Source organism: Ochotona curzoniae, unplaced genomic scaffold, assembly GCF_017591425.1.
Source record: "Ochotona curzoniae isolate NIBS_2020 unplaced genomic scaffold, NIBS_Ocur_1.0 contig_4792, whole genome shotgun sequence".
NCBI lineage: Eukaryota > Metazoa > Chordata > Mammalia > Lagomorpha > Ochotonidae > Ochotona > Ochotona curzoniae.
Window position 1 is genome coordinate 1,250,864 of NW_024466389.1, and position 27,742 is coordinate 1,278,605.

At 64.3% G+C, this 27,742-nt stretch overlaps 2 protein-coding genes across 4 annotated transcripts in view; both read left to right on the forward strand.

Annotated features, from left to right (window-relative positions):
• Positions 1-12,378, forward strand: part of TP73 (tumor protein p73) — a 31,237-nt gene extending 18,859 nt beyond the window's left edge. The window contains exons 4-13 of one of the 3 annotated variants that reach the window (XM_040987805.1): positions 6,509-6,695; positions 7,070-7,185; positions 8,343-8,452; positions 8,746-8,888; positions 9,498-9,586; positions 9,931-10,052; positions 10,304-10,452; positions 10,879-11,017; positions 11,272-11,365; positions 12,022-12,378. In XM_040987805.1, the coding sequence (XP_040843739.1) occupies positions 6,509-6,695; positions 7,070-7,185; positions 8,343-8,452; positions 8,746-8,888; positions 9,498-9,586; positions 9,931-10,052; positions 10,304-10,452; positions 10,879-11,017; positions 11,272-11,365; positions 12,022-12,339 (1,467 nt within the window). In that variant the 3' untranslated portion in view covers positions 12,340-12,378. The remainder of the gene's footprint in view (positions 1-6,508; positions 6,696-7,069; positions 7,186-8,342; positions 8,453-8,745; positions 8,889-9,497; positions 9,587-9,930; positions 10,053-10,303; positions 10,453-10,878; positions 11,018-11,271; positions 11,366-12,021) is intronic. The other 2 variants (XM_040987806.1, XM_040987807.1) reach the window with 2 other exon arrangements.
• A 5,899-nt stretch (positions 12,379-18,277) lies between these two features.
• Positions 18,278-27,721, forward strand: CCDC27 (coiled-coil domain containing 27). Its single transcript, XM_040987590.1, has 12 exons — positions 18,278-18,409; positions 18,686-18,791; positions 19,282-19,389; positions 19,802-19,959; positions 21,949-22,080; positions 22,484-22,582; positions 22,863-23,208; positions 23,298-23,428; positions 23,662-23,739; positions 25,108-25,320; positions 26,473-26,574; positions 27,599-27,721. The coding sequence occupies exons 1-12, from the start codon at positions 18,278-18,280 to the stop codon at positions 27,719-27,721; spliced, it is 1,728 nt and encodes a 575-aa protein (XP_040843524.1).
• Positions 27,722-27,742: the final 21 nt, after the last annotated feature.

A 27,742-nucleotide genomic window follows, 5' to 3' on the forward strand; every position in this document is an offset into this window, starting at 1 on the left:
AATGGATTCAGGAGCAACGTTCCAGCCCCTGGCAGGTCTGCGAGCAGCAGAATAATAGCGGAGGTGTCCCGACACGATCGTGGTATCAACTGCGTTATCCCCCACGTTTATGGAATGCATAGGAGGAATTAATATCCTTTACTGGCACCGGGAGCAATTATGTGTGTTTAAAGGCAAGGGAAGCGTTCTAACGATGCCGATGGTGGAGCTGAAGCGTGGATTATTGGGGGGAAATTGCTCACATTGTACCCAGTGGCCCCGGGTGGTGTGAGCCCAGCCTGGGCGGCCAGGGACGGCAGGACTCAGCTCAGGAGGCCCAGCTCCAGCCCTGGGTCCTGGCCAAAGCGTGGACTCACAGGGTGGCCACCCATTGGGCCTGGCCACCTCCTCGCACGGCCTGGATCTTGTGTGGGCGGCAAGGAGCACGGAGGAATGCACCCTGCCCTGGGACAGGGGGTGATGGGACCTGGTGCCGCGTGCATGGCACTCAGATGGAGCCAGCTCTGCCATCCAGGGCCACGCAGGGCAGTGCCACGGTGCCACCTAAAAGCCTTGCTGTGTGTTGGCCCTGTGGCCATGAGGCGGGCAGTGAACACATACTCTCCAGCCACTCGTTTTCCGGATGGGGAGGCCCAGGTCATCCCGCGGCAAAGTGCCGAGCTGAGTCTGATGTCCACCTTGGACCCACCGTCTGTGTACCCTGGCTGCAGCCTGGCACCTCCTGTCTCCGTCTCCAGGACAGCTCTCTCTCGCTCTCTCTCGCTCTCTCTCGCTCTCTCTCGCTCTCTCTCCCCTCCATCACTGCTCTTAGTTCCTGGGGCCGGGGGGACAGTCTCTGGGACTCTAGGGGTCCCGGGTGGGCCAATGATAAGAGGGGGTTGACCTCTTAGGCTACACCCACCTTGACCTAACCCTCCTGTTTGTATCGGCAGTGGCAGGTGCCACCTGCCCTGTGTGGACAAAGGAGACATCACCTTGACACTTTTCACAGTGCCACCCTAGCACCAGTGTGCGCTGAGCCTGCCGAGCCTGGCTGACCCTACGGACCCAACCCATCTCCGCCAGCTACGCTGCATGGCAGGGACTGGGAGGTGCCCCGGCTTCTTCCAGGTCACACCCCGAAAGAGCAGGGCCGTGCAAGGCTCTAGGGCCGGCCGGTGGCTCACTGCTGCTTGTAAGCTGGGGGTAGTGGGGAGCCGCGGAGGCCAGCAGTGGGCAAGCCCATGGGCAGATCACTGGCATGGCAGGCGTGAGGCACATATAAGCTCAGAGCCCCCCGAGGAAGGACCTGCACCCTGCAGTGCCACCCTTGGGCCATGCCAAGTCTGGCTGGTACCGTCCAGGGGAGAGCAAATGCTTGGTGCCGAGGCTGCGGCCCCAGGCCTGGCCCTGGGGGGCTCTGGTGTGGGGCTGGGGGGCAGGGGTTTCTGATCCTTTGCCGGGTTCACTGAGAACTTGGGCTCCAGCCAGGAGCCCTGCACGTGTCCACAGCTCGGCTCTCCTCTCCTCGATGGGGTCTGGGTACCCGCCTGAGACTGCCCCCGGAGGCTGCTAGAAGGAGCTGGGCCACCGATGCCCGGCAGCTCGGCCTTGTGGGCGTGCATGTTTGAGTTTGTGTATGTGCTTACATGTGGACGCATGTGTGAGTGTCCATGTGTATGCCCAGCCACGGAGCCCGGTGAGGTAGCTGCTGGTGGAGGTCCAGGGCTCCTTGCAGCCCATTCTGACCCCCAAAGACCCACAGCACTACCCTGCCACTCGCCCAGGGCAGTTCCTCCTCCTGGCCCGGCGGCTGAGCGAGTGGCCAGGACCCTGCTGGCCACCTGCCATGTGTGGGCTCTGCAACTGGCATTCTGGGCTGGGCCTGACATGGAGACTGTCCACCCAACATCTGCGCAGGCCACCTCCCCTCCCAAGTGGCCACTCCGCCCTGCAGACAGCTGAGCTCATCTTGATGTCCGCTGTCAGGGGAGCCATCTCCCCGGCTGGACTGCAGGGTCCTCCTGTCCCTCGGCTCAGGGAGCCCGCCCCTGCAGGTGCCAGTTACCAGTCCTCGGTGGGTTCCTCAAGCTGGAGTCTGGATTCCCACCTTCTCCCTGGCTCTGAGTTCGCTGATAGCTCAGGGGACACAGGAAGTGCTGTGGCCCCCAGGGTGGCCATGGGGCTGCAGAGGACGGGGACACGTGGGCAGCATGCCGACCTCACACCTCGTGCTCAGCTCCCAGGAGCTGCTGATGCTTTGGGATGTTAGGAAGGGTGGTCGGAGACATCGCTGGCCTTCAGGAGCTCCTTCCTCTCCACCCAACCTCCCGCTGTAAACCCCTCCCCTTTATTCAAGCTTTGGTCTGTCTGGCAAGCAGCTCCTTAGCCCCCAAGAAGGCACCCCACACCCCACGCAACAGTCCAGGGACTGGGGGTGTTATGTGACAGGAAACTGGGGCCCGGTCTCCTGGCATCACAGGGCAAAGGGCCTGGCCAGGTGTTGCTGGCACAGCCCGGTTGTGGCTCCCTGAGCCCACACTCCGGGGGCTGAAGTGGGGAGGGGTAGCGTTAGGGCTGGCAGGCGGTGACCCAGGGGCAGACGCAGGGCAGGGCTGTCCAGGGAGGGACCACTCTGTCCACCTCAGCTCTGGGCCCAGGGCTCTGGGGGTGGAGCACACAGCGCCCCCATGTCCAGCTAAGATGCCTGCTGCCCCCGACACCGCCCCAATTCTGTCCAGCATGACCCCGGGAGCTGTGCCGTTGTGAGCCCCGTGGCCCGGGCGTCTCCCAGCTTCCGGGCCTCAGGGAAGGGGCCAGCTACCCAGGGCCTCCCAGAGAGCCCCATGTGGCTCTTGCCTGCCTGTCTGGCTCGGGGTGTTAATGAGCCAAGCTGCTCCGTGCCCAGGGGTGCCCTAGCTTAGCCCATCTCTCCCCCGGGACAATTTCCACCCCCTCCACACTGGTGGTCAATGGTCAGGCCTGAAGAATTGACCTCACACTCGTCTCCCACCCTGGTGCCAGCTGGGTAGACACTTGATGGGTCACACGTTGGCTTGGCCTGGGGACGGGTCTGTTGGCTGTGAGCTTCGGCTCGACTCCAGGCTGGGGGCTCCCTGGGGAGGGGACCTGTCTTCTCTGACGTCTGTCGGAGCCTGTCCCCCAAGCACCCGGCAGCTTGGTGCCAGAAGATGCCAGGGACAGCGGTGGAAAAAGGCGCTGGCAAATGAGGGGTGGACTACCCAAAATTGCAAGGGACCCGTGGGGGCCGTGGTGGGCTTTGCAGAGTAGGCTGTGAGCCTGTCCAGGTCACGCCAGGGTCAGCTCTGGGAGTTTGTGGGCAGGGGGTGTCCGTGGCGTGGATATGGCTTAGAGCCTCGCACACGCGCGTGCACACATATGCACGGGAGGCGGGTAGCTGCTGCACAAAGCCGTCTGGAAAAGCGGCGTGGCACGGCAGGCCCGTCCCCAGCATCTGTTGTAACAGATTCACCGGGCTGGTTAACGGTATTTGCGGTTTGCAAGAAGCTACATGTCCCGGGAAAATGACGGACAACTTATTATCACTTCTTCGCTGTCCTCCTGCCCAAACCTGCCCGTGCCAGGCACCCAGCTGCCGGGGAGCGAGAAACCTACGGCCCCCGTGCCCGGCCCCCACCTCCTCGCCCCCGCCCATCCCTGGCAGCCGGGGCACCCAGCCAGGCCCGGTCCATCTTGGACCAGGTGGGGAGGCGAGGAACAGCTGGGGGTTTGGGCAAAGCACTTGCCGCGAGCAGACGGAATACACGCATCCCGAGCAGGCAAGTCCAGGCGGCTGCGTGTCAACAGCCGAAGATAAACAGGATTTTATCGGCTCCGAATCTGTTGAAACACATCCATCTAGCGGTCCAAGGAGGCAGGAGGCGGCGTGGCCCCGAGGCCAGGGAGTCCTGCAGCCCAGAGGGTCCGCGGGGAAGGAGCTGGCCTCTAGCCAGGGGCACTCATGCCTCCCTGGACTCAGCTGTGCCAGCTAGAGGCCCCTGGTCAGGCTGGGCAGCCCTGGTACAACCTACCCCGAGGGCCACAGGAGCAGTGGGCCGGGGGGAATCCCCGAGGGGACCAAGGCATTCTGTGGGGTGTGGAGTGGATAGAGCAGGGGCTAGGATCTGCCCAGGCTGGGCAGCTTGCCCCTCAGCCCTGAGTCCTGGTATCCAGCTGCATGCTGGGTGCCAGGACAGTCCGTGGCCACCAGGCTCCCCTGGGGCAGGGCGTCTGCTTGACCCCCCATCCCCGTGGCTTCTGGCCTGACCGTGTGCCTTTGGCTTTCCTAGACCTTCTGGGGCTGCAGGTAGCTGCCCCTGCCTGTCCAGCCCTAGCCCAGGCCCCCAACCTCTGCCTGCTCCCCAGGCCATGGAGCCTGCTCCACAGCCACTACCTCAGGCTGCAACGCATGAAGTGGGGGCCCACTGCTGCTGCCTAGGCAAGTGGACAAGAAGACCAGCCAGCATGGAGTGGGGTGTGAGAGGAAGGAGAAGCGGTCCTGGGGGAGGGGACGAGGGGTTTTGCCACCAGGGCCAGGGGCTGGCAGTGTCTCCACCTGGGGCGCACCTGCTCCAGTGGGGGCTTGGTTCTGTCCTGTGGGGTTGGGGTGCAGGGGCCTAGGCAGCATCCCCTCCCCTCAACAGGTGAGGACCATGCCCACGGGCTCGTCACACCACAACCCATCCTGCACAGCTCATGCACAAGGACTCACCTCTTAGGCCGTGGGCTGCAGCACTGGCTGGGCGATGCCACAACATGGCTAACCTTGGGTAGGGAGGGCAAGGGGGGCCTGGGAGCCCGTTGGAGTCCCTCCTCACCCCCACCCTCTGCAAGCTGTAGCTGCCCCAGCAGGGAGCAGGTACTGCCTTGCCCAGGGGTGGCCATGGCACAGTGAGGATGTACGTGGGGCAGGCTGCCCAGCTCCAAGGGTGGCTCCAGGGGAAAGGCCACCAAGTACGTCCACCACCCCCACCCCCAGCCTGTTCTGCCCGGATTGGCCGGTGGCCCAGCCAGCCACAGGTTCTCAGCAGACACTGACCTAGCTCCTTGCATGGGACAGTGGAGCTGCCCAAGGCGGGACATGCTCTGAGGACTTTGTGTGTGAGGCCAGTGGACTGGGCTGTGCTCTGGACTGGTGGCTGGGGCCCTGGCACTTACGTCCCTGGACCTGGGAAGGCCGCAGGAGTGTGCGATGAATGGGTCTGGCTGAATCCCAGCTGCACACAGCAGACACGTGACTGCCGAGAGATGGCGCGGTGGTGCCAGCCCCCCACCTTCCCCAGGGCTCTGCACACAGTAGGTGCTGTGTAAATGCTTGGTAGCTGTCCCGGGGCCTCAGAGATGCCTTGGAACCTCCTTCTGCAACCCTGGCCCTGTGTCCTCGTGTGAACACCTGGCTCACCCCATCCCTGCTCCTTCCTGTCCCCAACAGGCTGAGATGGAAGCAGGCTGCCAGGTGCCTCCTTGAGAAGCCAGAGGCCCAGCCCAGGGTGCTGGCACCAGGAGCCCATGTGCCCATGAGCCCAGGACACTGGGAGCCCGCAAGCCCAGGGACAGGGCACCCAAAAGCCATGGGACCACCACCTCAGCTAGGAGGGGCTGCAGCCCTGAGCTGGACCACCGCCTCAGCTAGGAGGGGCTGCAGCCTGAGCTGGTGCCTCTGCCAGGACTGAGGCAGCTCTCCTAAGGCTATTTCTTGCATTTGATTTTGTTTGAGTGTTTTATTGATTTATTCTCATCTGCTTGAAAAACTTAGCAAAGAGGGAATCTTCGAGTCTGGCTCACTCCCCCGATGATCACAGCTCGGCTGAACGCAGCAGCGTGGGGTCCCACTCGGTCTCCCGTGTGCGAGCTAGAGACTCACGCGTCCTGAGCTGGCACCTGCTGCCTCCGGGCTGCAGCCGAGGGAGCTAAGCAGAAAGCCCAGTAGCTGAACTCAGCCTGCTGCACCACTTCACCGGTCCCATCTCCCTGCACTCTGAACTCGGGGTGTGCTGCACACACAGAGGCCCCGGGGGAGGCAGCCCGCTCGGGAGGCCCAAGTGGTCCCGAAGGCCTGGGTCTCCGGACTGGACACCAGGGCAGGAAGGGCATCCCGCGGGGGGCGGTGGATAGGATGCTGGGGCCGTGGTCAGAGCCCCCAACAACAGCGGCCGGCGACTCTGGGACTCCCCAAGCCAACACGGTGTCCTGTCCCTGGGCCGCCCCTGCCAGAGCCTGCCCCCTCACCCCAGCAGCTCCCCGGGGAAGTCGAGGCATGGGGATACAGCAAACCCACCCCTTTCCAGGGCCATTGGGTGAGTAGGGTGGCTGGTGGTGGGGCCTGCCCGGCTGCAGCCGCTCCCCGCCCCCCGGCACCTCCTCCCCGCATTCCTGGCCTTCCCTGATCTCTCCCATGACGTGGACAGCGTGGTGGCTCTCTGGTGGCTGCCCGGCTGCCGAGGTCCCTGGGCAGGGCTGGGGCTCCCATGGGGGCTCCTGCGGACTGCCCGCTCCCCTTCTCCTGCAGTACTCTCCGTTGCTGAAGAAACTGTACTGCCAGATCGCCAAGACGTGCCCCATCCAGGTCAAGGTTTCCAGCCCGCCACCCCCTGGCACCGCCGTCCGAGCCATGCCTGTCTACAAGAAGGCTGAGCACGTAACCGACATTGTGAGACGCTGTCCCAACCACGAGCTGGGCAGGGACTTCAATGAAGGTGGGCCGTGGTCCCCGCCTGACAGTGCCCTGGCCGACTGTCCTCCCTGCCCGGTCTCCCCAGCTGATAGTCTCCTGGGCTTCCCCAGAAGCAGGTGCCTCATCTAGGCCCTTCCTCCCTGCCAGTGATGAGCAGCAGGTCTTGGGGGGCTGGGAGGAGGTGAGGGCACCGTTGGGCCTTCTGGTACGAGGGGAGCCTGTGGGCACCCAGGTTTCCCCAGGGTGCCTGGCGAGGCCTTGAGCTCCTCTGGGTTTAGCAGGGGACCTGGGCAGCAGAGCCCAGGGCCGAGGGCTCCGGGGCTGCCAGCCAGCCTGGGGCTCACTGGGGCAGTGACGTGCAGTGGGCGCCTCCTGAAGCAGCTCCCCTCCCGGCAGGACAGTCGGCCCCGGCCAGCCACCTCATCCGCATAGAAGGCAACAACCTGGCACAGTACGTGGACGACCCCGTCACGGGCCGCCAAAGCGTCGTGGTGCCCTACGAGCCGCCCCAGGTAGGCAGGGCACCCCCCTGGGACACGCTTGCTGCACATCTGCTGGTCCCAGGGCCCTGCCCTCCTGGCCCGGACTAGGCTATGGTGGGCAAAGGCCCTCTGTTGGCCACCTAGACCCCAGCTCTGCCAAAGCAGCCAGGGCCGTGGGTGTGGGAAGGTCAGGTCACAGCCTCATGGGAACAGAGACTTCCACTCAGCTGAGAGAGGCAGGCCGGCAGGGGCCTGGAGGTGGGGTGCAGGTCAGAGTGCTGGCTGGAAGTGGGGTGCAGGCTGGAGGTGGGGTGCATGCTGGGGGTGGGGTGCAGGCTGGAGGTGGGGTGCATGCTGGAGGTGGGGTGTGGGTCAGAGGTTAGGGTGCTGGCTGAAGTGGGGTGCAGAGGTCTGGCCAGGAGAGGCTGAGCATTCTGCCCTGGACCCACTTTCAGCGCCACAGCCTCCATTCCCAGCTCATGTGAGGCACTATAGGAATGCACTCCTGGGTGCAGGGGGCAGCCTCGGGACTGTGGGGGTTGAGAAGGGAGGGGCTGGGACAGGAGGCCGGCGAGACGCTGCCCCAGGACCCCCTTCCCCAGGGCTGGGTTTGACGGGAGCCTATGGTTCCTGCTCACTTCCCACCCCGCCTGCTGGGTCCTGGAAAGCGAGGCTCTCCCGCCCTCTGGTGGTGGTTCCAGGAAAGGCTGCTGTCCTCCCGCTCCAGTCCACATCCTGAGCCAGAGAGCAGGACCCGGTCCCCACTTGTGTTTGCAAGAGGCCCAGAGGCCCAGGTTCCCCTGTCGGCTCTGCCACAACCCCTGGGAATCAGACTGTCAGGGGTCCGGCAGCTCTGGCCAGCACTCGCAACCCTTTGCCTAGAGGGACCCAGGTGTGCCCAGTAGGTGTCATTATCAGGGCCTTGTGCACTCATGCGCGGCTTCTGGCATCTGGCACTGACCGTGGGGCTCTGTGTTGCCCTGGGAGCAGACAGTGGGTCAGCTTCCCCCTTGGGTCCAGAGCCAGCACAGCACCCACTGCCTGACATGTGCCTGGGTGACAGGGTGGACAGATGGTGGGTGGTTGTACAGGATGGTGGGTGGATGGGCAGATGGGTGGTGGGTGTGTAGCTGCCCCTACGTCAGTACACGCTGACGCCCAGGCCTCCTTCGGCCTCTCCTGTACAGGTGGGGACAGAATTCACCACCATCCTGTACAACTTCATGTGTAACAGCAGCTGCGTCGGGGGCATGAACAGGAGGCCCATCCTCATCATCATCACCCTGGAGACCCGGGAGTGAGTGGGGGGAGACGGTGGGCGGGGAGACGGCAGGCATGATAGAGAGCAGAGATGGTGGGGGCGGGCCTGGGGTGCTCAAGGGGTGCTGTGTTAGTGACCTGAGGCAGAGGCCTGCAGGCCTGGCTTCCATCCCAGAGGAGCTGATCCTCTGGCTGGGTCGGGTTTGGGAAGCCTTGGCTCACGTCTGGGACCCCTGGCCTCACTCTCCGGCCCGTCGAGGCCCGTCCAAGGGTCCGAGGTGGGCAGGGGCTGAGCCCCGGAGCTCAGTGTGTGCTGTACCTGCCCGACAGCGGGCAGGTGCTGGGCCGCCGCTCCTTTGAGGGCCGTATCTGTGCCTGCCCTGGCCGAGACCGCAAAGCCGACGAGGACCACTACCGCGAGCAGCAGGCCCTGAGCGAGAGCAGCGCCAAGAACGGGGCGGCCAGCAAGCGTGGTGAGCAACGTGACCACCAGGGTGCTGGGGGAGCCCCCAGGATGGGGCCACCCGCCCCCAGGCCACAGGGGCTGGGACACAGCCAGGGTGCTGGGGGAGCCCCCAGGATGGGGCCACCCGCCCCCAGGCCACAGGGGCTGGGACATGGCCAGGGTGCTGGGGGAGCCCCCAGGATGGGGCCACCCGCCCCCAGGCCACAGGGGCTGGGACATGGCCAGGGTGCTGGGGGAGCCCCCAGGCCACAGGGGCTGGGACACGGCCAGGGTGCTGACAGGAGCCCCCAGGATGGGGCCACCCGCCCCCAGGCCACAGGGGCTGGGACACGGCCAGGGTGCTGGGGGAGCCCCCAGGATGGGGCCGCCCGCCCCCAGGCCAGCAGGGCTGGGACACAGTGTGAGCCTGTCTGGGGGACACAGGTCATGTAATTCCAGAGCCTCAGGCCCAGGACTTCTCCCAGGCCCTGACCTGGGTCCAGCACCCAGGGTCAGGGTCCATGGGCTGCACACACGGGAGGCCCGGTTCCCGGGGGGCAGGGAACAGGTGTCCCCCACTGCCCAGCTGCCCTGGCTCCTCCCATGGTTCAGCTAGCCCTCCCTGCCCACCCACCAGCCTTCAAGCAGAGCCCCCCTGCCATCCCGTCGCTGGGCCCCACCGTGAAGAAGCGGCGACACTGTGATGAAGACTTGTACTGCATGCACGTGAGTGGGGCAGGCCGCAGGCAGGCGGGAGGCGTGCCCGGCCAGCGGGCAGCTCTGAGGCCAGCCAGCCAAGCACGGTGGGGCAGGGGCGTGGGGCTTCAGAAAGCCCACTGGAAGCACGTGTGCTGGCAGGAACCACGCGAGGACCTCAGCAAACACCTGCCCCACTAGGAGCTTTTCATTCCCTGTTGGTTCAGGGTTTCTGCAGTGCCTTTGTGGGTGCCGCCTTGGCAGTGGGGTCTGAGTGTGGGTCCAGGGCAGGGGGTTCAGTGGGGCAGGAGAAGGGGCTCAGGGAGCCCCCCAGGAGGGTGCAAGCAGCCAGGTGTCCTGTGCTGTGTGTCCAGGTGCGCGGCCGGGAGAACTTCGAGATCCTGATGAAAGTCAAGGAGAGCCTGGAGCTGATGGAGCTGGTCCCGCAGCCGCTGGTGGAATCGTACCGGCAGCAGCAGCAGCTCCTGCAGAGGCCGTGAGTGCGCCGGCCGGCAGGGGGCGGCAGGCGGGGGGGGGGCACCTCTGAGCGCTGGGGCGAGGAGGCGCGCCTCCACTCCCTGCCATCCCTGGGCTTGAAAGCAGGGGTGGAGAGGCTTGCTGGGGTGGAAGCCGCTCTGTGCTGTGCCTGGGAGGTGAGGGGTCCCCCCACAGTCCCCCGGGGCTGGGGGCTTCCGCAGAGGCGTCCCAGTGGGGTGAGGTGCCAACGTGTTTGCTGTTCCCAAGCAGGAGCCACGTGCAGCCTGCATCCTACGGGCCTGTGCTCTCGTCCATGAGCAAGTCGCATGGGGCCCTCGGCAAGCTGCCCTCGGTTAACCAGCTGGTGGGCCAGCCTCCCCCGCACAGCTCAGCGGCCGGGCCCAACCTGGGGCCCATGGGTAAGTCCCCGGGCTGTGGAGAAGGCCTAATTCTAGATGTTTCTGCTAGGCCCAGGACCCATGGGCCATACTCCTGTTGGCTGCCTGACTGCAGCAGTGGGACATGGCCATGCACTCCGGGGGGTCGGGGGTGACCCTCGCTCATGGGCCTGCACCTGCTCTTGGCGGCTGGAGGGGCTTGCGGGGGGCAGGGTCCTTACCCTCACACGGTCTGCATGTTGCCATCAGCAGACTTTCTTGCAATGGGTTAATGACACAAGGCCCCACCAGGGGCCCCACAGAGGTGGCATTTGGGACTTTTAGTCCTGGAAGATCCTCCTGAGGGTGCAGGTGGACCTCACGGCCCCTGGCTGGCTGTGGGAGTGCCCAGCTCTCCTGGCACCTGGAGCTTGGTCTCTGTGACAGCCTTGCTGCCTTCCTGTCCAGGCCCAGGGATGCTTGGCACCCACGGCCACGCTGTACCGGCCCACAGCGAGATGAACGGCAGCCACAGCTCCCAGTCCGCGGTTTCGGGGTCCCACTGCACCCCACCACCACCCTACCATGCCGACCCCAGCCTCGTCAGGTATGTAGGACACCGCCAGCCCCGGCTCGTGCTGTCCCCCTGTGCACTAACCCCGGGGGCTCCTGCCCCGTCCCCTGTGTCCCGAGGGAGCTGCAGCTTTGCCCCAGAGGGAGAGGGCGGCCAGGAAGCCCAGCCGGGCCAGCGCCCAGCCCGCCAGGAGGATGTGCAGCCGGGCCAGTGCCCAGCCACCAGGAGGATGTGCAGCCGGGCCCTGGACAGGCACCGCGGCTGCATGTCTGAAGCCTTCTCTGCAGTTTTTTAACAGGACTGGGGTGCCCCAACTGCATCGAGTATTTCACCTCGCAGGGCTTACAGAACATGTACCACCTGCAGAACCTAACGATAGAGGTAACTCCCACCCCACAGGGCCAGCGGGGCCCTGGCCGCGCGTGGTCGGCTGGCGCCGGCAGCCAGGCACAGCGAGCCAGAGCACGCATGCACCTGCCTGGCCCGCAGAGGCAGGCGGCCAGACAAGCACAAGCAGACGCACAGGGCCGGCGGGCGTTCCAGTGGTCTAGATGCTGGTCCCAAGAGACGTGCTGGTGTCCTGGGCCACTGCAGCTCATGACAGTCTCAGCCAGGGGACACACAAGAAGCCCAGATCTCGGGAGCAGGGCTCTAATTCGTGCTTCGCAGCACCCTGCAGCCCCACTCCCCAGCTAGAGGCCCCAGCCCCCAGTCCAGGGGTACAGGCTCGAGATGGGAGTTTTCCAGAGGGAGCAGGGGCCAGCTGCAGCTCGCTCCGAGTGTGGCCATGTCTGTGTGTTCACTAACCTCCCTCCCCTACACCAGGGGCGGACGCCCAGGGTGTGGTTGGCTTGCTCTTCCGGTCTGGTGGTGTGGCATGTGCGGGGCGTGATGGCAGGGTGGGGGACAGGCGGTGAAGAGGAGCTGTGATGGACGTTCCTCTCTCCCGCTCCGCACCGCCCCAGAGTGGTTCCTGTGGAGGGCAGGCGGGCGGGCGGACCCCCTGCTCCGCCCACGGTGGTCCTGGGCTCTTGCAGGACCTGGGAGCCTTGAAGATCCCCGACCAGTACCGCATGACCATCTGGCGGGGCCTGCAGGACCTGAAGCAGGGCCACGACTGTGGGCAGCAGCTCCTGCGCTCCAGCAGCAGCACGGCCGTGGCCATGGGCAGCTCGGGCCAGCGCGTCATGGAGGCTGTGCACTTCCGCGTGCGCCACACCATCACCATTCCCAACCGCGGCCCCGGCGCCCCGGCGGGCCCCGACGACTGGGCCGACTTCGGCTTTGACCTGCCCGACTGCAAGGCCCGCAGGCAGCCCATCAAGGAGGAGTTCGCGGACGCCGAGAGCCACTGAGCAGGGCCTGGCCGCCCCCTGGCGCCGCGCGCGCCCCGCACGAGCCGCCCCGGCAGGCAGGACCTCCGGGCGCCGTTCCCAAGAGGACACTGGGGCCCCGTGGACAGCGGACGCCCGCCGCCTGGGCCTCAGGAGCGTGCCTAGGGACACGGGGGACACCGGGTGGCCGTCCGCGTGTGCGAGGAGCCCTCTGCGTGGCCTTCCTGAGGGACCCAGCGCGAGCCTTCCGCCTCGGGGGTCGCCCTGTGCCGAAGGAGCGGCCTGGACAGCAGGTGCAAGGGGTCGGCTGCCTGGTTCTGGCCCCGCCCCCTCTTCTGTGGGCAGGAGCTGGGGTGGCCTCTGCTGGACCTGAGGACCCCTCCGTGTTCCCAGCTGCTCCCACACCGCGGTGGCCATCTGTTGTCCATCCAAAGCAAGAAGCCACGTTTTGCTGGAGTTGGAGGAGGACACGGCTCCATCAATCCGAGCCTGAGCGCCCCGCAGCAGCGTGAGAACCATCCCCCAGCCCTGCCCCCGGGTGCTAGCGGGCACCCCCAATGCGTCCCCCCAGTCCTGCCCCCACGTGCTGGCGGGCACCCCCAACGCGTCCCCCCAGCCCTGCCTCTGAGGTGCTGGCGGGGGCACCCCTCGGGGCCCCAGCACGCCAATCTTTGATAAAACCATACCCTTTTCTATGTGGTGAGTCGGCCTTGTTTGTGGTTCTGTTCAAGTGTTCTCCATCACATTCTGGCTCTGTGTATGTCTGCGTCTGGATGGGCGGTGGGCAGAGACGGCTGAGTGATGGGCAGGGCAGGGCCAGCTCTTGCCCTAGGACCGCTGGGTGAGAGCATACCCTGGCAGGGCCTCGTGCATGGCAGAACCGGCGTGCTGGGCTGTGGGGGCTCCACTGTGCTCCCACGGCCACATTTGTGGGAAGGGTCAGCGGCTGACCCTCAGACCATCGGGGCCCAGGTCCTGGACCTGCCCCCTCCTTCCTGGGGCCACCCTGGGCCCTGGTGCCCCAGCAGAGGCAGATTTTCCATCCACTGGTTTATCCCCTAGAGGGTCACACAGTGCCCAGGCCCAGGCAGAAGGCAGGACAACTCCAGCTGGGTGTCCTCTATGGGCACAGGGCCCGGGGGCTGGTCTTGCCTCCACAGCTCTCCCAGGCACATTAGCAAGGAGCTGGATCAGAAGTGGAGCAGCCAGGACCAGCTCAGATGGGTCACAGACGGTGGCTTAACCCGCTGTGTTCCGTCTCCCGATGTGTAGTTTACAGATGAGCTGGCCCTGCCTTTTCTCTGGGTGCCCTGGGTGCCCTGGGCAGGAGTGTTTCTGCCGGCTGACTGCTCAGGGCTGGACAGGTGCGTCCTGTACCTCCGCTCCCTTGGCTTGACCCCAGTTCTGGCTTTATTCCCTCATGTAGCGTCCACACGTGTACGTGTCGGAGCAACAGTCATGGGGGCTGCTGCTCGTGCTGCCCACGGGGGAGACCCACCGTGAGGCCTTCTGGGTGCTGCCAGATGGAAATGCTGTATAAAAAGAAACTCCATGTTGCAGGCCAGGCGTGGCCATGTCCCAGAGGGCTTTGTCCCATGGGGCCACGGGGCAGGAGGCTCCCCAGGGGCACCGGCAGCCAGGGCATATGGTAACTGATTGCCACGGGCACCAGGCTCAGGCAGGTGGGGACGCAAGCTTGAGCTGCCTCGGGCTGCCAGCGTCATCCCGTAGCAGAGCCGGTTCAAGTCCCAGCGACTCCGCTTCCCATCCAGGATTCTGCTAACACATCCGGGCCGCAGCAGGTCATGCCCGGGTCCCCAGGCTCCTGCCACGCACACGGGAGATCCTGGTGGGTCGACAGCTGCGGGGCCCCTTCTGGCCTCACCCTGGCAGGCATTTGGGGGTAAGGCCTCAAGAGGCCCCTCTCTGTAGATAGATATTAGAACTTAACAAAGACACGGGTTAGAAACGAGTGGATGGGGAAAATACAATATGAAATGGTATCCTAAGAAGATGGATACTCGTCCTGCTCTCAGAGGAGTGGCACTGCGCGGCAGAGAGGCGGGGTGTCTTACACGCATGCACCCCAAAACACCGACAGGCAGAAGCTCAGAATCAGACGGAAAGGAGGTGACTCCCAGGTCGCGGCTGCAAGATCTGAATCTTTCCCATCGCACCCCCACCTCAACGACACGGGGCAGCGAGAGGGCATTCGGCACGTTGTCAAGAGCCGGCCCGGATGCCCACTCCCATCGTGGTTTGAGTCCCGGCTCTGCTTCCCACCCTGCCGCCTGTGCACGCGTGCGTGGGCAGCAGATGGTGACAAGCACTTGGTCCCGGCCACCCACAGGGACGACTCGGATGGCATTCCTGGCCCCTGGCTTTGGTCCAGCTTGGACCAAAAATGCTGGGCATTTGTGCAGTGACCGAAGAAGTAAACAAACAAGCAGATAGAATGAAACAGCAAACCCCGCAGTGAGAGCGGAGCGGCTGTCGCTGTCCGGGAGTGTGTCGCTGCCTCTCAGCCCGGTGCTCCTGCACCTGTGGCACCTCTCCCCTGGGTGCGGGTCACCCCCGGGCATGGGGGTGAGCACAGAGGGACGAGGGGAGACCAGGCAAGCCCCCACACCATCAGCCGCCACGGAGGTGATGCATGAAGATTTTCTCTGCAGTTACTTGTTGCTGCGGAGTCACACTGCCAGCGCTGGGAAGCAGCCGAGACCACCGGCGGGTGCAGGGGTCTTCACACGCAATCCGGAAGACCGGATGTTCACATGCAAATTGGAACTCAAGAGGGACCCCAGAACCCGGCAGGAGGGCTGGAACTTAGCGCCTTTCAGGAGCAAATGGAACGCATCTTCCAGAAAACAGGCCCAGCAATGGTTTCTTAGACACCGGGCAGGAAGTGTGCAGCATGCGTGTTTTCAAGAACACCCCTGTCAGCGTGGAACTTCGGCCCACTGAGAAGGCACTGCCAGCCAGGATGGCCCACAGCCTCTCGCAGGGCTGGTGCTGCGGTGCAGTGGGTTAAGGCATCACGCACTGCCAACATCCCATACGGGTGCTGGTTCCAGTGTCGGCTGCCCCGCTCACAACCAGCTCCCTGCTTGGCCTGGGGAAGCAGCAGAGGTGGCCCAAGTGCTTGGCCCCTGCTCGTGGGAGACCCAGGGGCAGCTCCTGGCTTCAGCCTGGCCCAAACCCGGCTGTTAGGGCCGTTTGGGGAGTGAACCAGCAGACGGAAGATCTCTCTCTCCCCAAGTCCCCTCTCTGTAACTCTGCCTTTAGAACAAATACAAGTAAGTCTGCAGGGAGCCAGCGCCTTGGCATAGCATGTTCAACCTCACCTGTGGAGCTGGCGTTCCGACTGGGCACCAGTTCACGCCCTGGCCGTCCCGGTTAAGGCCTGGGGAGGCAGTGGAGGATGGCCAGGTTCCAGGGCTGTACTCCCATGTGGGAGACTCGGAAGAAGCTCTCAGCTGCTGCGTTCCTCGGGGCTCAGCTCTGGCCGCTGCGGTCCTTTGGGGAGTAAACCAGCACATGAAGGTCTCTCTCATACTCTGCTTTTTAAAGGAAGAAAAATACATCTTAAAAAGAAAGCTTTTCACATTTAACTCACATGCAAATTTGAAAGTGAGCCAGGAGATGGCAGGACATGGAAAGCCCTGGAATACTGCCCATGGCCGGCAAAAGGCAAGGGAAAGCCATGGGGCGTGCACGAGCTCACCCCGCTGCAGCCAGCGTCCGCAGGGAAGTGCAGCCCAGCCCAGGAGGCCAACGGTGCATGTGGATGGCCACGTAGAACGGCTATGTCCTCGAGCCTCTGAGCCGTGTGGCTAGAGGTGGCTGTGGTGTGGCAGGGTCAGGTCTGCAATGTCAGCTGACAGGTCCCATGGCAGTGTGCAGGGCCCCTGGGCAGCATGCAGGGCCCCATGGCAGTGTGCAGGGCCCCATGGCAGTGTGCAGGGCCCCATGGCAGCATGCAGGGCCCCATGGCAGCGTGCAGGGCCCCATGGCAGTGTGCAGGGCCCCATGGCAGCATGCAGGGCCCCATGGCAGCATGCAGGGCCCCATGGCAGCGTGCAGGGCCCCATGGCAGCGTGCAGGCCCCATGGCAGCGTGCAGGGCCCCATGGCAGCGTGCAGACCCCATGACAGCATGCCTGGGTTCAGGACTGGGCTCTGGTCCACCAGTGTCCTGTTCCCGCAGCCTGGGAGGCAGCTGTGACTGCCCAGGCACTCGAGTCCCAGCCTCTCATCCACTGGGGAACCCTCTGTGGACCCTGCCCGGCTCCAGGTACCACAGGCACTTGGGGTAGGGTGCAGGGGTAAACCAAATGGCACTTGCCCACTTCCTTACTCTCTGGAACAATTCCGTTTTAGTGGTTGCAATGCCGTAGTTTAGTGTTGTGTCTCCTCACTCTGGGGTTTGGTGGGAGGCAACCATCCCTCCTTCTGCCCCAATTCCCTCTTTTTTTAAAAGTTACTTATTTTTATTGGAAAGTCAGATTTACAGAGAGCAGGAGAGAGAGAGGAAGATCTTCCATCCTCTGGTTCACTCCCCAAGTGTCTGCAACAGCCAGAGTTGAGCTGATCCAAAGCCAGGAGCCAGGAGCCTCTTCCGGGTCCCCCACACGGGTGCAGAGTCCCAAGGCTTTGGCTCCTTGATTGCTTCTCCAGGCCACAAGCAGAGAGCTGGATGGGAAGTGGAGCACCTGGGATATGAACTGGCGCCCATATGGGATTCCAATACATACAAGGAGAGGACTCGAGCCACTAGGCCACTTCACTGGTCCTCCTGCCTCAACTCTTAAAAAACAAACGAAAACATTTTCAGTTTTTGAGAAACGTTTCTAGGGCACAGAGGTTAAGTGGCCATCTAAGGTGATGGTGTCCCATGCGGCCAGCAGTTCAAGTCCCGGCTGCTCCACTTCTGACCCAGCTCCCTGCTAGTGCTGCTCGGACGGCAACAGGTCCATGCGCTTAGGTCCCTGCCGCACGTGAGATTCCAAGTGCTGGCTTTGTCCTGTCCCAGCCTCAGCCGTCGCAGCCACTCGGGGAATGAGATTTGAAAGGCCGAGGCCGGGGTGGGGAGGGGCGTGGTGGGAGGAGGCAGAGAGAGGATGAATGTTCTATCTGCTGGCTCTTTCCCCATTGGTTGCAATGGTTAAACGGGGCTTGCTGGAATGCAGAAGCCAGGAGTCTCCTTCGGGTCTCCTGTGTGGGTGCAGGGGCCCACGCCCTTCCAGGTCTCCCGGGTGGGTGCAGGGGCCCACACCCTCCAGGTCTCCCGGGTGGGTACAGGGGCCCACGCCCTTCCAGGTCTCCCGGGTGGGTGCAGGAGCCAGGAGCCTCTTCCAGGTCTCCCACATGGGTGTGGGGGCCCACGCCCTGGACCATCCTCCACTGCTCTCCTAGTCTGTTAACACAGGGCTGGATCAGAAGTGGAGCAGCTGGGACTCGAACCAGCAGCCAAATGGGATGTCAGCATCTTAATCCATTACGCTATAACACCTAACACCAGCCCTGCCTCCCCACCCCAGATCTCTAAAAATAAAAAGGAATGCTTCTAAATCGTGCATTTTAACCAAAGATACCAGAATTGTAACAAAGCCATTAAGGCTGTGTTGGATGTTAGGCAATAAAAAACTAAAAAACGGAATAAAGGCGGCCGGGAGTGGCTTGGGACTGCGGGAAAAGATCAGAAAACGGAGTGTCACGCTGGTGGCCTCAGGCTACACCCAGACCTGTGACACCCCGAGATTTCATGGGAACCGCCTTGCAGAAAGCAGAGAGCTGCTGGTTTCTATGGAAACGCCTGTGATGTCACGTACTGCATCGCCTGGGACGTGCAACCTTGGGGTCCGGCGTCTGTCCACGCGTGTCCCTGGACGCTCTGGGCCACACCAAGGACAGATCCACGGGGCTGTCTCCACTGCTGGGCAAGCAGTCTGGCTTCCCTGATGTTATCTCAGAAAACCAAGAAGCTCAGCTGGGGCCCCAACTCCATGGCCAAGGGCCTGATGGCGCTGCAGATGGTGGCCGGCCGGGATGCCCAGAAGCCAGACTGGAGACTGCACCAAGCCCGGCGCTGCGTCAGGCTGCTTGAGCCTGTCCCCGGCAGCACTGGGAAGGTGGCACACACAGGGAATGGCAGGGGCTTGGGGGCGGGCACAGCCACCTGCTTGTCCTGTTCCCAGGGCAGTGGGATGAACCTGGCCAGTGGCCGCCTGGGGGAAGGGACAGGCCAGGCAGCTGCTGCAGAGAGGGAGGCTCACACCTGAGCCGGGCACAGGGCCGGAGTGGGGGGTTGCAGGCCCCAGGGGCCGAGCCCGCTTCAGAGCGCCAGCCTCTTTTTGCCCACCCTGCAGCCTAAGCCTGCTGTGGAGCCGCCTGCAGAAGAGCCGGGGAAGGGGGTACTCCTGCGCCCCGGCTGCCCGCAGTTCAGCACCAGGGCCACGTCCACGTCCCACTTTGGTGAGAGACAGGGTCCGGGCCTGCCTCCTGGCTCACGCGAGCCTGTGTGGGGCCTGGGCTGCTGCTTGGACACCCCCTCTGCTTGGGTCAGGGCACCATTTGGGCAGGCGGCAGGGACACCTGGTCCCGTGTGTCCTGGAGAACCAGTGGGGAGATGGAAATGGTTGGAGGTTCTGGAAGCTTCTGGAAAATGGCTCCTATGGCCAGACAGCTTATCAGGAGCAAGCACTTGGAAGGGGTGCATTGTTGTCGCGAAAACGGGGGGCCCAGACACAGTTGGCCAGCTCAGGGTCTCCGGGGGTTTCAGTCAGAGTCCAGATGAATCGTACCCCCCAGTCCTGGGGCCTGGGCTTGCCCTGTGTCCCCCACCCTCCTGCAAAGGCTTGCATGGGTGTGCACCCCCGGGGAGCCTTCAGGGCCCACGCCCCTGTACTGGGTGTTCAGTCCCAACACCCACCAAGAGGGCCACCCTAGCGTGTTGGACCTGTAGATCCAGCCGCCCTGGAGGGCCTTCCCCGGGACCTGTGCATCAGCTCGGAGATCCGCAGGGCTGAGGACCTACTCCTGGGCAGACGCGTCTCGGACAGGAGCCAGGACGGTGAGGAAGCTCCCGGGGTCTCTGCTACTGCTTGGCAGGGGAGGTTGGGCTGAACGCAGGGCCAGCTCCCCCGCCACCTGGGAGCACCTGCTCCTGCCCCGGAGACCAACTTCCTGGGACCAAGTGCCTCCTGAGGCCTTGCAGTGGCCAGCTGCCACCCAGAGTCCCTTTTAGGGGCTGGATGCTACAGGTCCGCACCATCAGATCCTTGGTGGGGAACCTGCCCCGCTCTCATCTCAGAATAAGACGGGGCGCTGAGGCGCTGGGGGGCGGCCCCGGGTTGCATGGGGAAGCTTGGGTGCCCTGCTATCCCACCTGGCTCTCTCGATGCCAGCCTCCGCAGGGGAGGTCACAGGTGCAGCTGGGCAGCCCGGGGGCGGAGCCTCAAGGACACCCGCCGGCTCCTCTGCAGGCTGCCTCCTCCCGGCCAGTAAGAGCCTGTACGAGCTGAGGGGCTCGCACAGGACGCAGGAGTCACAGACGTGCAGTCCCATCCCCAGTGGCTCGGTGGTCGCCGAGAGCCCCCCGACAAAGAGGGTGCCCTGGTACCTCTCGGTCATTCACGAGAAGGTAATGGTGCCACCCTCCTGCCCGGGAGGGTTCTGGTCTGTGTCTGGTCCAGTCAGCGGTCCTGGTCCCTGCCCACACGTGTGAGGGGCAGGGCGCCAGCACGTGCGACCCCCAGCTGACCCGGAAGTTCCACCTTGGGGACAGGGTTCACTGTCAGCTGGAGGCCCAGTGATTCACTCACAAGTCACGTGTGGTTCCTGGTGACGCTCCTGCGAGACACACTGGCCTGTGGTCCCCATTGCTGTCCCCCTACGTGGGCCTGGGGCTGTTCACCTGCAGTCTGTCACCCCAGAAGGGCTGGCCTAAGTGGGGGGGCACCTGGAGTCTCCCGGGGGATTCCAAACTGAAACAGAGAGAGAAAGGTTTCCATTGGTGATGTCCTCTCCCTAAATGGCTGTGCAGACAGGGCCGGGCCAGGCTGAAGCCAGGAGCTCCTCCTGGGTCTCCCACGTGGGTGCAGGGACCCAGCTACTTGGGTTGTCTTGTGCTGCCTTGCTAAGGCATCTTAGTAAGCAGCCGCACTGGAGGACAGCAGTGGGATTTGAACCGGCGCCTCAGTGCGGGATGCCAGTTTCTGCAGGCGGCAGCTTAACCCACAACTCCACCATGACACCTCCAGAAAACTAACCACAAACTCGGGTCCTTCCAAAGCCATGTGGGTTCCTTCTCCCCTTGGGGGTGCTACATTCTGGGAATGGGGCCTGCTTCGGACAAGTTTTCGGGTGCCTGGACCCCACACCATGCGGGACTCAGGGGAGCAGGTCCTTTCTCAGCTGCTGAGCCGGGAACCCCATCACCATCAGTCATGCTAGAGGCTTGTCCAGCTAGTAACTTTCCCTTAAAAGCAGCTGCAGGCTCAGCAGGTTTTCTCGGTCCTTCTGGCTGCCCCGGGAACGCCACATACTCTGCTAGGATCCCCAGCTCCTAGGCCAACAGCACCTGCACCGACCAGCGGGCTCCGCGTGGCTCGGAGCCCCCGCACAGGCGCCCTCTTTCCAGTAGTCTCCGTGGGCAGATGGAGAAACGCATCTCCACATTATCGTGTGGCATCTCAGATAGCAAGTTGCAAGAATAGCACACAGTAGGGCCGGCATTGTGGCGCTCTGGGTAAGCCACTGCGTGTGCCGCCAGCAGCCCGTGCGGGAGGGCCCAGCACCAGTCCAGGCTAACATGCCCAGGAGGCAGTGCAGGCTGGGCCACGTGCTGGGGTCCCTGCACCCACGTGGGAGACCTGGAGGGGAGTGACGCAGCAGCAAGATTCCCTGTGTGTCACCTACATCTTTAAGCAGAAAAGGAGTCTGCAGGCTGCCCATTCCTGGAGTCCCTGCACCAAGGCAGAGCCAGGCTTGCTCTGCGGCCTCCCCTCCCCACACCCCATGTCCCTCCCCTCCCCACGCCCCTCCCCACACCCCATGTCCCTCCCCTCCCCCTCCCCTCTCTGTCCCTTCCCCTCAGCTCTTTCCCCAGGTCCCACCTGCGGTTTTCTCCGAATCCCTCAGATGACCGAGGTCTCTGGCCCACCTACCCCCCTGACCCCACCACCCCCGACCCCACCGGCCGATTCGGGGCAGTTAAGCCTGTGCCTGCCTCTCAAAGCTGGGGGCCCAGTCCCATCTGCCTCCTGTGGCTGTATCCACACACCCAGGCTGGGACCGAGTGAAGAAAAGGGGTTTACTCAGTCCCCCCTTCGAGGAGCTCATGTCCACCGGCTGGCAGCCCCACTGATTTGGCCTTTGGTGGGCCACACCCATCTGTGTCCCCCACGGGCAAGCAGGTGTGAGAGGCAGGGGTCAAATGGCAAGGGGTCGGCCCACTCTGGTGAGAGTTTAACCCCTTCCCAATGGCTCCACTCCTTAAAGCTCATGTCCTGCGGCACTTGCCCCATCTGAGTTCTGGGGGCGGGCACGCCGTGCTGGGGGCTGTGGCCAGCGGCCCAGCGGTGCCCGCCTTCCCTCCCAGGACCACCGCCTGCACCAGCTCGAGGAGGAGCTCCGGCGCCTGGCCCCGCTGGAGACCCAGGTCCGGAAGAAGGACGAGGAGCTGCTGGCGCTGCAGGAGGAGAGGGAGGCCCTGAGGAAGCAGCTGAAGGGTCTCCTCCGGACCAAAGGTCGGCAGGGACCTGTGCCCTCCCCCCACCCAGGGTGGCCCAGGCCGCGCCCCGCGATGCACTGCAGGCACCAGGCGCAGCTGACAGAGGGGAAGGGCAGAGGGGCCCAGATCGCCTCTGGGGAGTGCAGGAGGGAGTCCCAGCTTGGGCCTCGTGGGCAGTGCCACTTCAGTCAGCCTGCCCGGCCAGCCGGCCTCTGCTGTCCACTCTCAGGTGCGGTGCCTTGCCTCGGAGTCCTTGTGGACCCAGAGCTGGCATGAAGTGTCCCCCAGCCCCACTGCAAGGCCCCTTGTGGGGTGGCAAAGCCCCGCCCCCACCCATGCTGTTCTGTAGGTGGCTGCCCTGCCCACCAAAGCAGCACCCACTTGGGGCCCTGCCTGGGTGCGGGAACAGTGGGCAAGCAGAGGCAGCACCCAGGGCCTTACAGGGCGGCCCTCAGAAGCGGCGCTGAAGCTGGCGCAGCTGAGCCTCATGAAGGTGTCAGAACGGGACCAGGAGCTGCAGCTGCGCACTGAGGTCTGGAATGGCCGGGAGCCAAGGCCAGTGGCTTCCGCAGGGCTGCCCCGGGGAGGGGGAGGTTCCAGGGCCTGGACAGCCCCGGCCCTTGGGAAGTGGTCCCCAGGATGGGCTCTCAGAGGAACCAGTGAGCTGGTGGGCTCGAGGCCCGCCGGTTGCCCCGGACTATGGCTCTGGGGACCTCTGAAGCTGCACCGGCAGGTCCAGCCTGGGATGGGGTGCCCGAGTGGAGGAGCCCCCACCACCAGAGGGACTCACCTGCTCCTTCTCCTCCCCCCAGACACAGGGGGAGTCCCAGGCCTTGCAGGCGGCCAAGGAGCCAGCTCTGGACAGCATCCAGAAAGAAGAGGGCTTGGAACGGAAGCCTGAGGGTGGGAGAGAGAGGGAGCTAGCCGGGGAGAGAGGGGCTACGCAGGAGGAAGAGGAGGAGCAGGAGGAGGAGGGGCAGGAGGAGGAGGAGCAGCGGGAGCTGACGGAGGAGGAGGAGGTCTTCAGGCCCCCTGGCTACCCCCTGATGGAGGCCTTTGAGGAGGAGCTCATGGCGCAGCTGGAGGAGTATGAGCAGGCCATCCTGGAGTTCCAGCACGAGCTGGAACTCTCCAGGAACAGATACTCGCTGACCACAGGTAGGCTGGGCCCAGCCAGGGTGCCCTGTGGCCAGGCAGTGGGCCGGGCGGCCCCTCAGCCTCAGTGCTGCCTCTGCCTGCTCCCCCAGGAGCCATCACAAGCCTGGAGCGGCAGCTCAACTTCCAGGACTTGGAGATGCGCAGGATAAACACGGAGAACGAGGCCCTGCAGAAGGAGCTCCGAGAACGCAAGCAGCAGCTGCGGGCCATGTCCGACAAGGTGGCTGCCCCGGCACAGGGCCCTCGCACCCTGCCGCCCCTGGGGCCAGCTCAGGACTCAGCCACCGCCCCTGGGGCCAGCTCAAGGCTGGCTGCTCGGCCTCTCAGACCTCCTCAGCCCCTGTCTTCCCCTGTGCCTTCCTCAGCAGTGCCCTGGGCTCCCGGTGGGGTGAGTCAGGGAGGGGAGCAGGTGGATGCGCAGCACAGGAGCTGACCGCCCTGTGGGTCCCGCAGTTCTCCAGCCTCCGGGAAGACAAGAAGCACCAGGAGCTGACAGATCTCACTGAGAAAGATAACCTCCTGCTCCGTCAGGTGTGGGCTGGGCACTGCTGGGCACTGCGGGTGCTGTGGGCACTGTGGGCGCTGTGGGTGCTATGAGCACTGTGGGTGCTATGGGCACTGTGGGTGCTGTGGGCCCTGCGGGTGCTGTGGACACTGTGGGCACTATGGGCGCTGTGGGCTCTGTGGGTACTGTGGGCACTGTGGGCGCTGTGGGCACTGTGAATGCTGAGGGCTCTGTGGGTGCTATGTCTGCTGTGGGTGCTGGGGGCACTGTGGGTGCTGTGGGCACTGTGGGCGCTGTGGGAACTGTGGGTGCTGTGGGCACTATGGGTGCTGTGGGCACTGTGGGCACTGTGAATGCTAAGGGCTCTGTGGGTGCTATGGGCACTGTGGGCGCTGTGGGTGCTATGAGCACTGTGGGTGCTGTGGGCACTGTGGGCGCTGTGGGCACTGTGGGCACTGTGGGCACTGTGGGCGCTGTGGGTGCTGTGGGCACTGTGGGCACTATGGGCGCTGTGGGCGCTGTGGGCTCTGTGGGTACTGTGGGTGCTGTGGGCTCTGTGGGTACTGTGGGCACTGTGGGCGCTGTGGGTGCTGTGGGCTCTATGGGCGCTGTGGGCTCTGTGGGCACTGTGGGCGCTGTGGGCACTGTGAATGCTGAGGGCTCTGTGGGTGCTATGTCTGCTGTGGGTGCTGTGGGCACTGTGGGTGCTGTGGGCACTGTGGGCGCTGTGGGCACTGTGGGTGCTGTGGGCACTATGGGTGCTGTGGGCACTGTGGGCACTGTGAATGCTAAGGGCTCTGTGGGTGCTATGGGCACTGTGGGCGCTGTGGGTGCTATGAGCACTGTGGGTGCTGTGGGTGCTGTGGGCACTATGGGCACTATGGGCGCTGTGGGCGCTGTGGGCGCTGTGGGCACTGTGGGCGCTGTGGGTGCTGTGGGCACTATGGGCACTATGGGCGCTGTGGGCGCTGTGGGCTCTGTGGGTACTGTGGGCACTGTGGGCGCTGTGGGTGCTGTGGGCTCTATGGGCGCTGTGGGCTCTGTGGGCACTGTGGGCGCTGTGGGCACTATGAATGCTGAGGGCTCTGTGGGTGCTATGTCTGCTGTGGGTGCTGGGGACACTGCTGACACTGGGCACTGCAGGCAGTCTGGAAGTCCCCACCCTCTCTGTCAGTCAGTCCTGGTGCCCCCATGGTGGGGAGCTGAGGCCGGAATCTTCCCTGCTCCATTGACCAGCAGCCCCTCACCCGCCCAGGGCCGCAGTGCCACCCGAGGGCGACGCATGTGGCCATGCGGTCAGCTGGGCCAGGGGGACAGCCCTGAGAGCTGGCGGCCAATTTGGGGGGAAGGAGTGGGATCAAGGTGGGAAACTGGTCCTCCTTGGTTCTCTGCAGCAAATCTCAGAGCTGGACAGCGAGCTCAGCAGGCGGGGTCTTGTCATCACCAAACTGGAGGCCAAGGTCAGTGAGCTGCAGGAACAGGTGGACCTGGACCACAATCACCTACAGAGGCAGAAGCAGCTGTGGGAAGACCTGCGGGGACGGAATGAGGTGATCCGGCAGGCAGAGCAGCAGGCCCGCGTGGCCCTGGAAAGCACCCAGGCCAGGGTAGGTCCAGCCCGCACCCACACAGGGAGACAGGCTAGAGCAGCCAGGGCTATGGTTCGCCTCGGCCCGCTTGGCCTGGGATGCCCGCACCTGTTCGGAGCTGGTGGAGGAAGGGTAGGGCTGCGAGGTGCCCCAGAACGTGCTGTCCGCAAGGAGCCGTGGGCAGGTACCGGGTTCATCCAGGGAGGAAGGTCTTGGTTGGGCTGCAGGAGGTAAAATGCACTCAGGAGGGAGACCGGCCTGCAGGTGGCGGTCTGAGCGAACACACAGCCATATGCTGCGGCAAAGCTGGCCTTCTCCCAGGCTGGCCATCCCCGTCGCCCTGCCCGCACGCGGCCGTTTGCCGGTGGGCCCAGCAGCCCCAGACCCTCGGTGGTGCTGGGACTAGTCCCGTGATCTTACCTGCAGGCCCCACTCGGCACCGCGTGGACGAGAGCCCAGAGGGAGAGCCCACGGGAGGCGCAGAGCTGCTGACTGGGCCCCTCCACTGAGCTGACCACCCCAAGCCGGGAGGGGGGAGTTTTTTGTTTACATGGTTTTTTTTTTATGTGTGTATTCTAAAAGCAGAGTTAGTGAGTGCCAGAAATGGGGGGCGGGGGGCGGGGAGAGAGAGATGTTTCAAGAGCTGCTCTGCTTCATTCCACACGTGGCCACCACAGCCAAGGACGGGCAGGCCAAAGCCGGCCGCCGGCAGCTTCCTCACAGCCCCCACAGAGGCACCAGGGACCCAAACACTTGGGTCATTTTCCATGGCTTTCCCAGGCCATACACAGGGAACTGGGCCAGGAATGGAGCAGCCGGGTCATGAACCAGTGCCCCCTGGGCTGCTGGGGTCCCAGGCCCCCTCTTCCCATTTTGTAAAACCAGTGCGGGTCAAGAAGTGGCACTAGGGAGAGAGTGGGTTTGGGCGCATTGGGTTCTGCCCACCGCAGGTTCCTGCTCCCAGAGCCGAGTGGTCACAGCAGAGCCTTTTGCCCAAGCTCACACCCGCCGATGGCCAGCAGGCCAGGCCCCGTCCCCGCCAAGGCCAAGGCCACGGCCACGCCCCATCCCCCCCCCCGCCAAGGCCAAGGCCAAGGCCAAGGCCAAGGCCACGCCCCATCCCCGCCAAGGCCAAGGCTGGCACCGTGTGTGTTTTTCCTTTGCTCACAGCTCGAGAGACTGCGGAATAAGATTCTGCAGGCCACCTTCAGTGTCACGGGGTTCAAGTCTTCCACCGAGATCACGGACAGCGACATCCTAGAAGCCCTGCAGGTTGGTCCCGTGTGCCCAGGGCAGAGGGCAGCCTGCTCACAGCCCACCTGTGCCAGCCACACACAGGGAACCCCCTCAGCCTGGCTCCCTCCAGTTGCAGGGGCTCCCCAGAGGCCTTGGAGGAGGAGCAGGGTCCCCAGGCTTGGGGTGGTGGGCAGCAGCAGTCACCCCAAGGTGCTTCTCACGGGAGAGGGTGTGCGTCCCCAAGGCAGCCCGGGGCTCTGGGCAAGACCCCGCTTCTGTTCTAGTCTCAGCCCTTAGACCCCAACAGGTGCCCTGCGTCTCAGACACCTGTGTCTCTCTGGGGCCGGGGTAGGATGCTCTGGGGGAAGGCCTCCAGCCTTGTTCCTGATCTGAAGTGGGACAGGAGGAGAAGGGAGAGGCTGGGAGGAGGAAGAAGGGAGAGGAGCAGGGAGTTCTGGAGTCTGAAAGGGCAGGCCAGGGGTAGGCTCCAGGACAAGGGGCCTGAGGTGTGTGGGGCACATCTCCATACACCCCCCACGGCCCCCCACGGCACCTCACCCTGCTCCCCAGCACCTCACCCTATGGCAGGGTCAGCCATTGTCCTTGATTTTGCATTCGAGGTTGGCCAGGGTCAGTGAGCTGAAGCTGTGTGTGCTAGAGGCACAGACAGGGGTGAGGGCAGCCACAGGCAAGGGTGCAGGTGGGGGGTGTGGGCAGCCAGGGGCAAGAGAGTAGACAGCTGTGAGAAGGAGTATGGGCAGCCAGGGGCAGGGGTGAGGGCAGGTGGGGCAGGGGTGAGGGCAGCCAGGGGCAGGGGTGAGGGAAGCCATAGGCAATGGTGTGGGGAGTCAGGGGTAGGGGTGTAGGCAGGGGTGAAGGCAGCTGGGAGCAGGGGTGAGGGCAGGGGTGAGGGCAGCCAGGGGCAGGGGTGTAAGTAGGGGTGGATGAGGGCCGCCGGGGCAGGGGTGAGGGCAGCCGGGCAGGGGTGAGGGCAGTGGGGAGCAGGGGTGAGGGCAGCCGGGCAGGGGTGAGGGCAGCCCCTGAAGGCTGTCTCTCCCAGAGGATCATCACGGAGCGGAGTGACTTCCACACCCAGCTGAAACAGAAGGGAGTCAAGGTGCCACCCCTGCAGCAGTCGGAGACCACCCTGCCCATCAAGTCCAAGAAGACCCCATCCAAGTAGGCCCGCTGGGCCTGGTCCCCC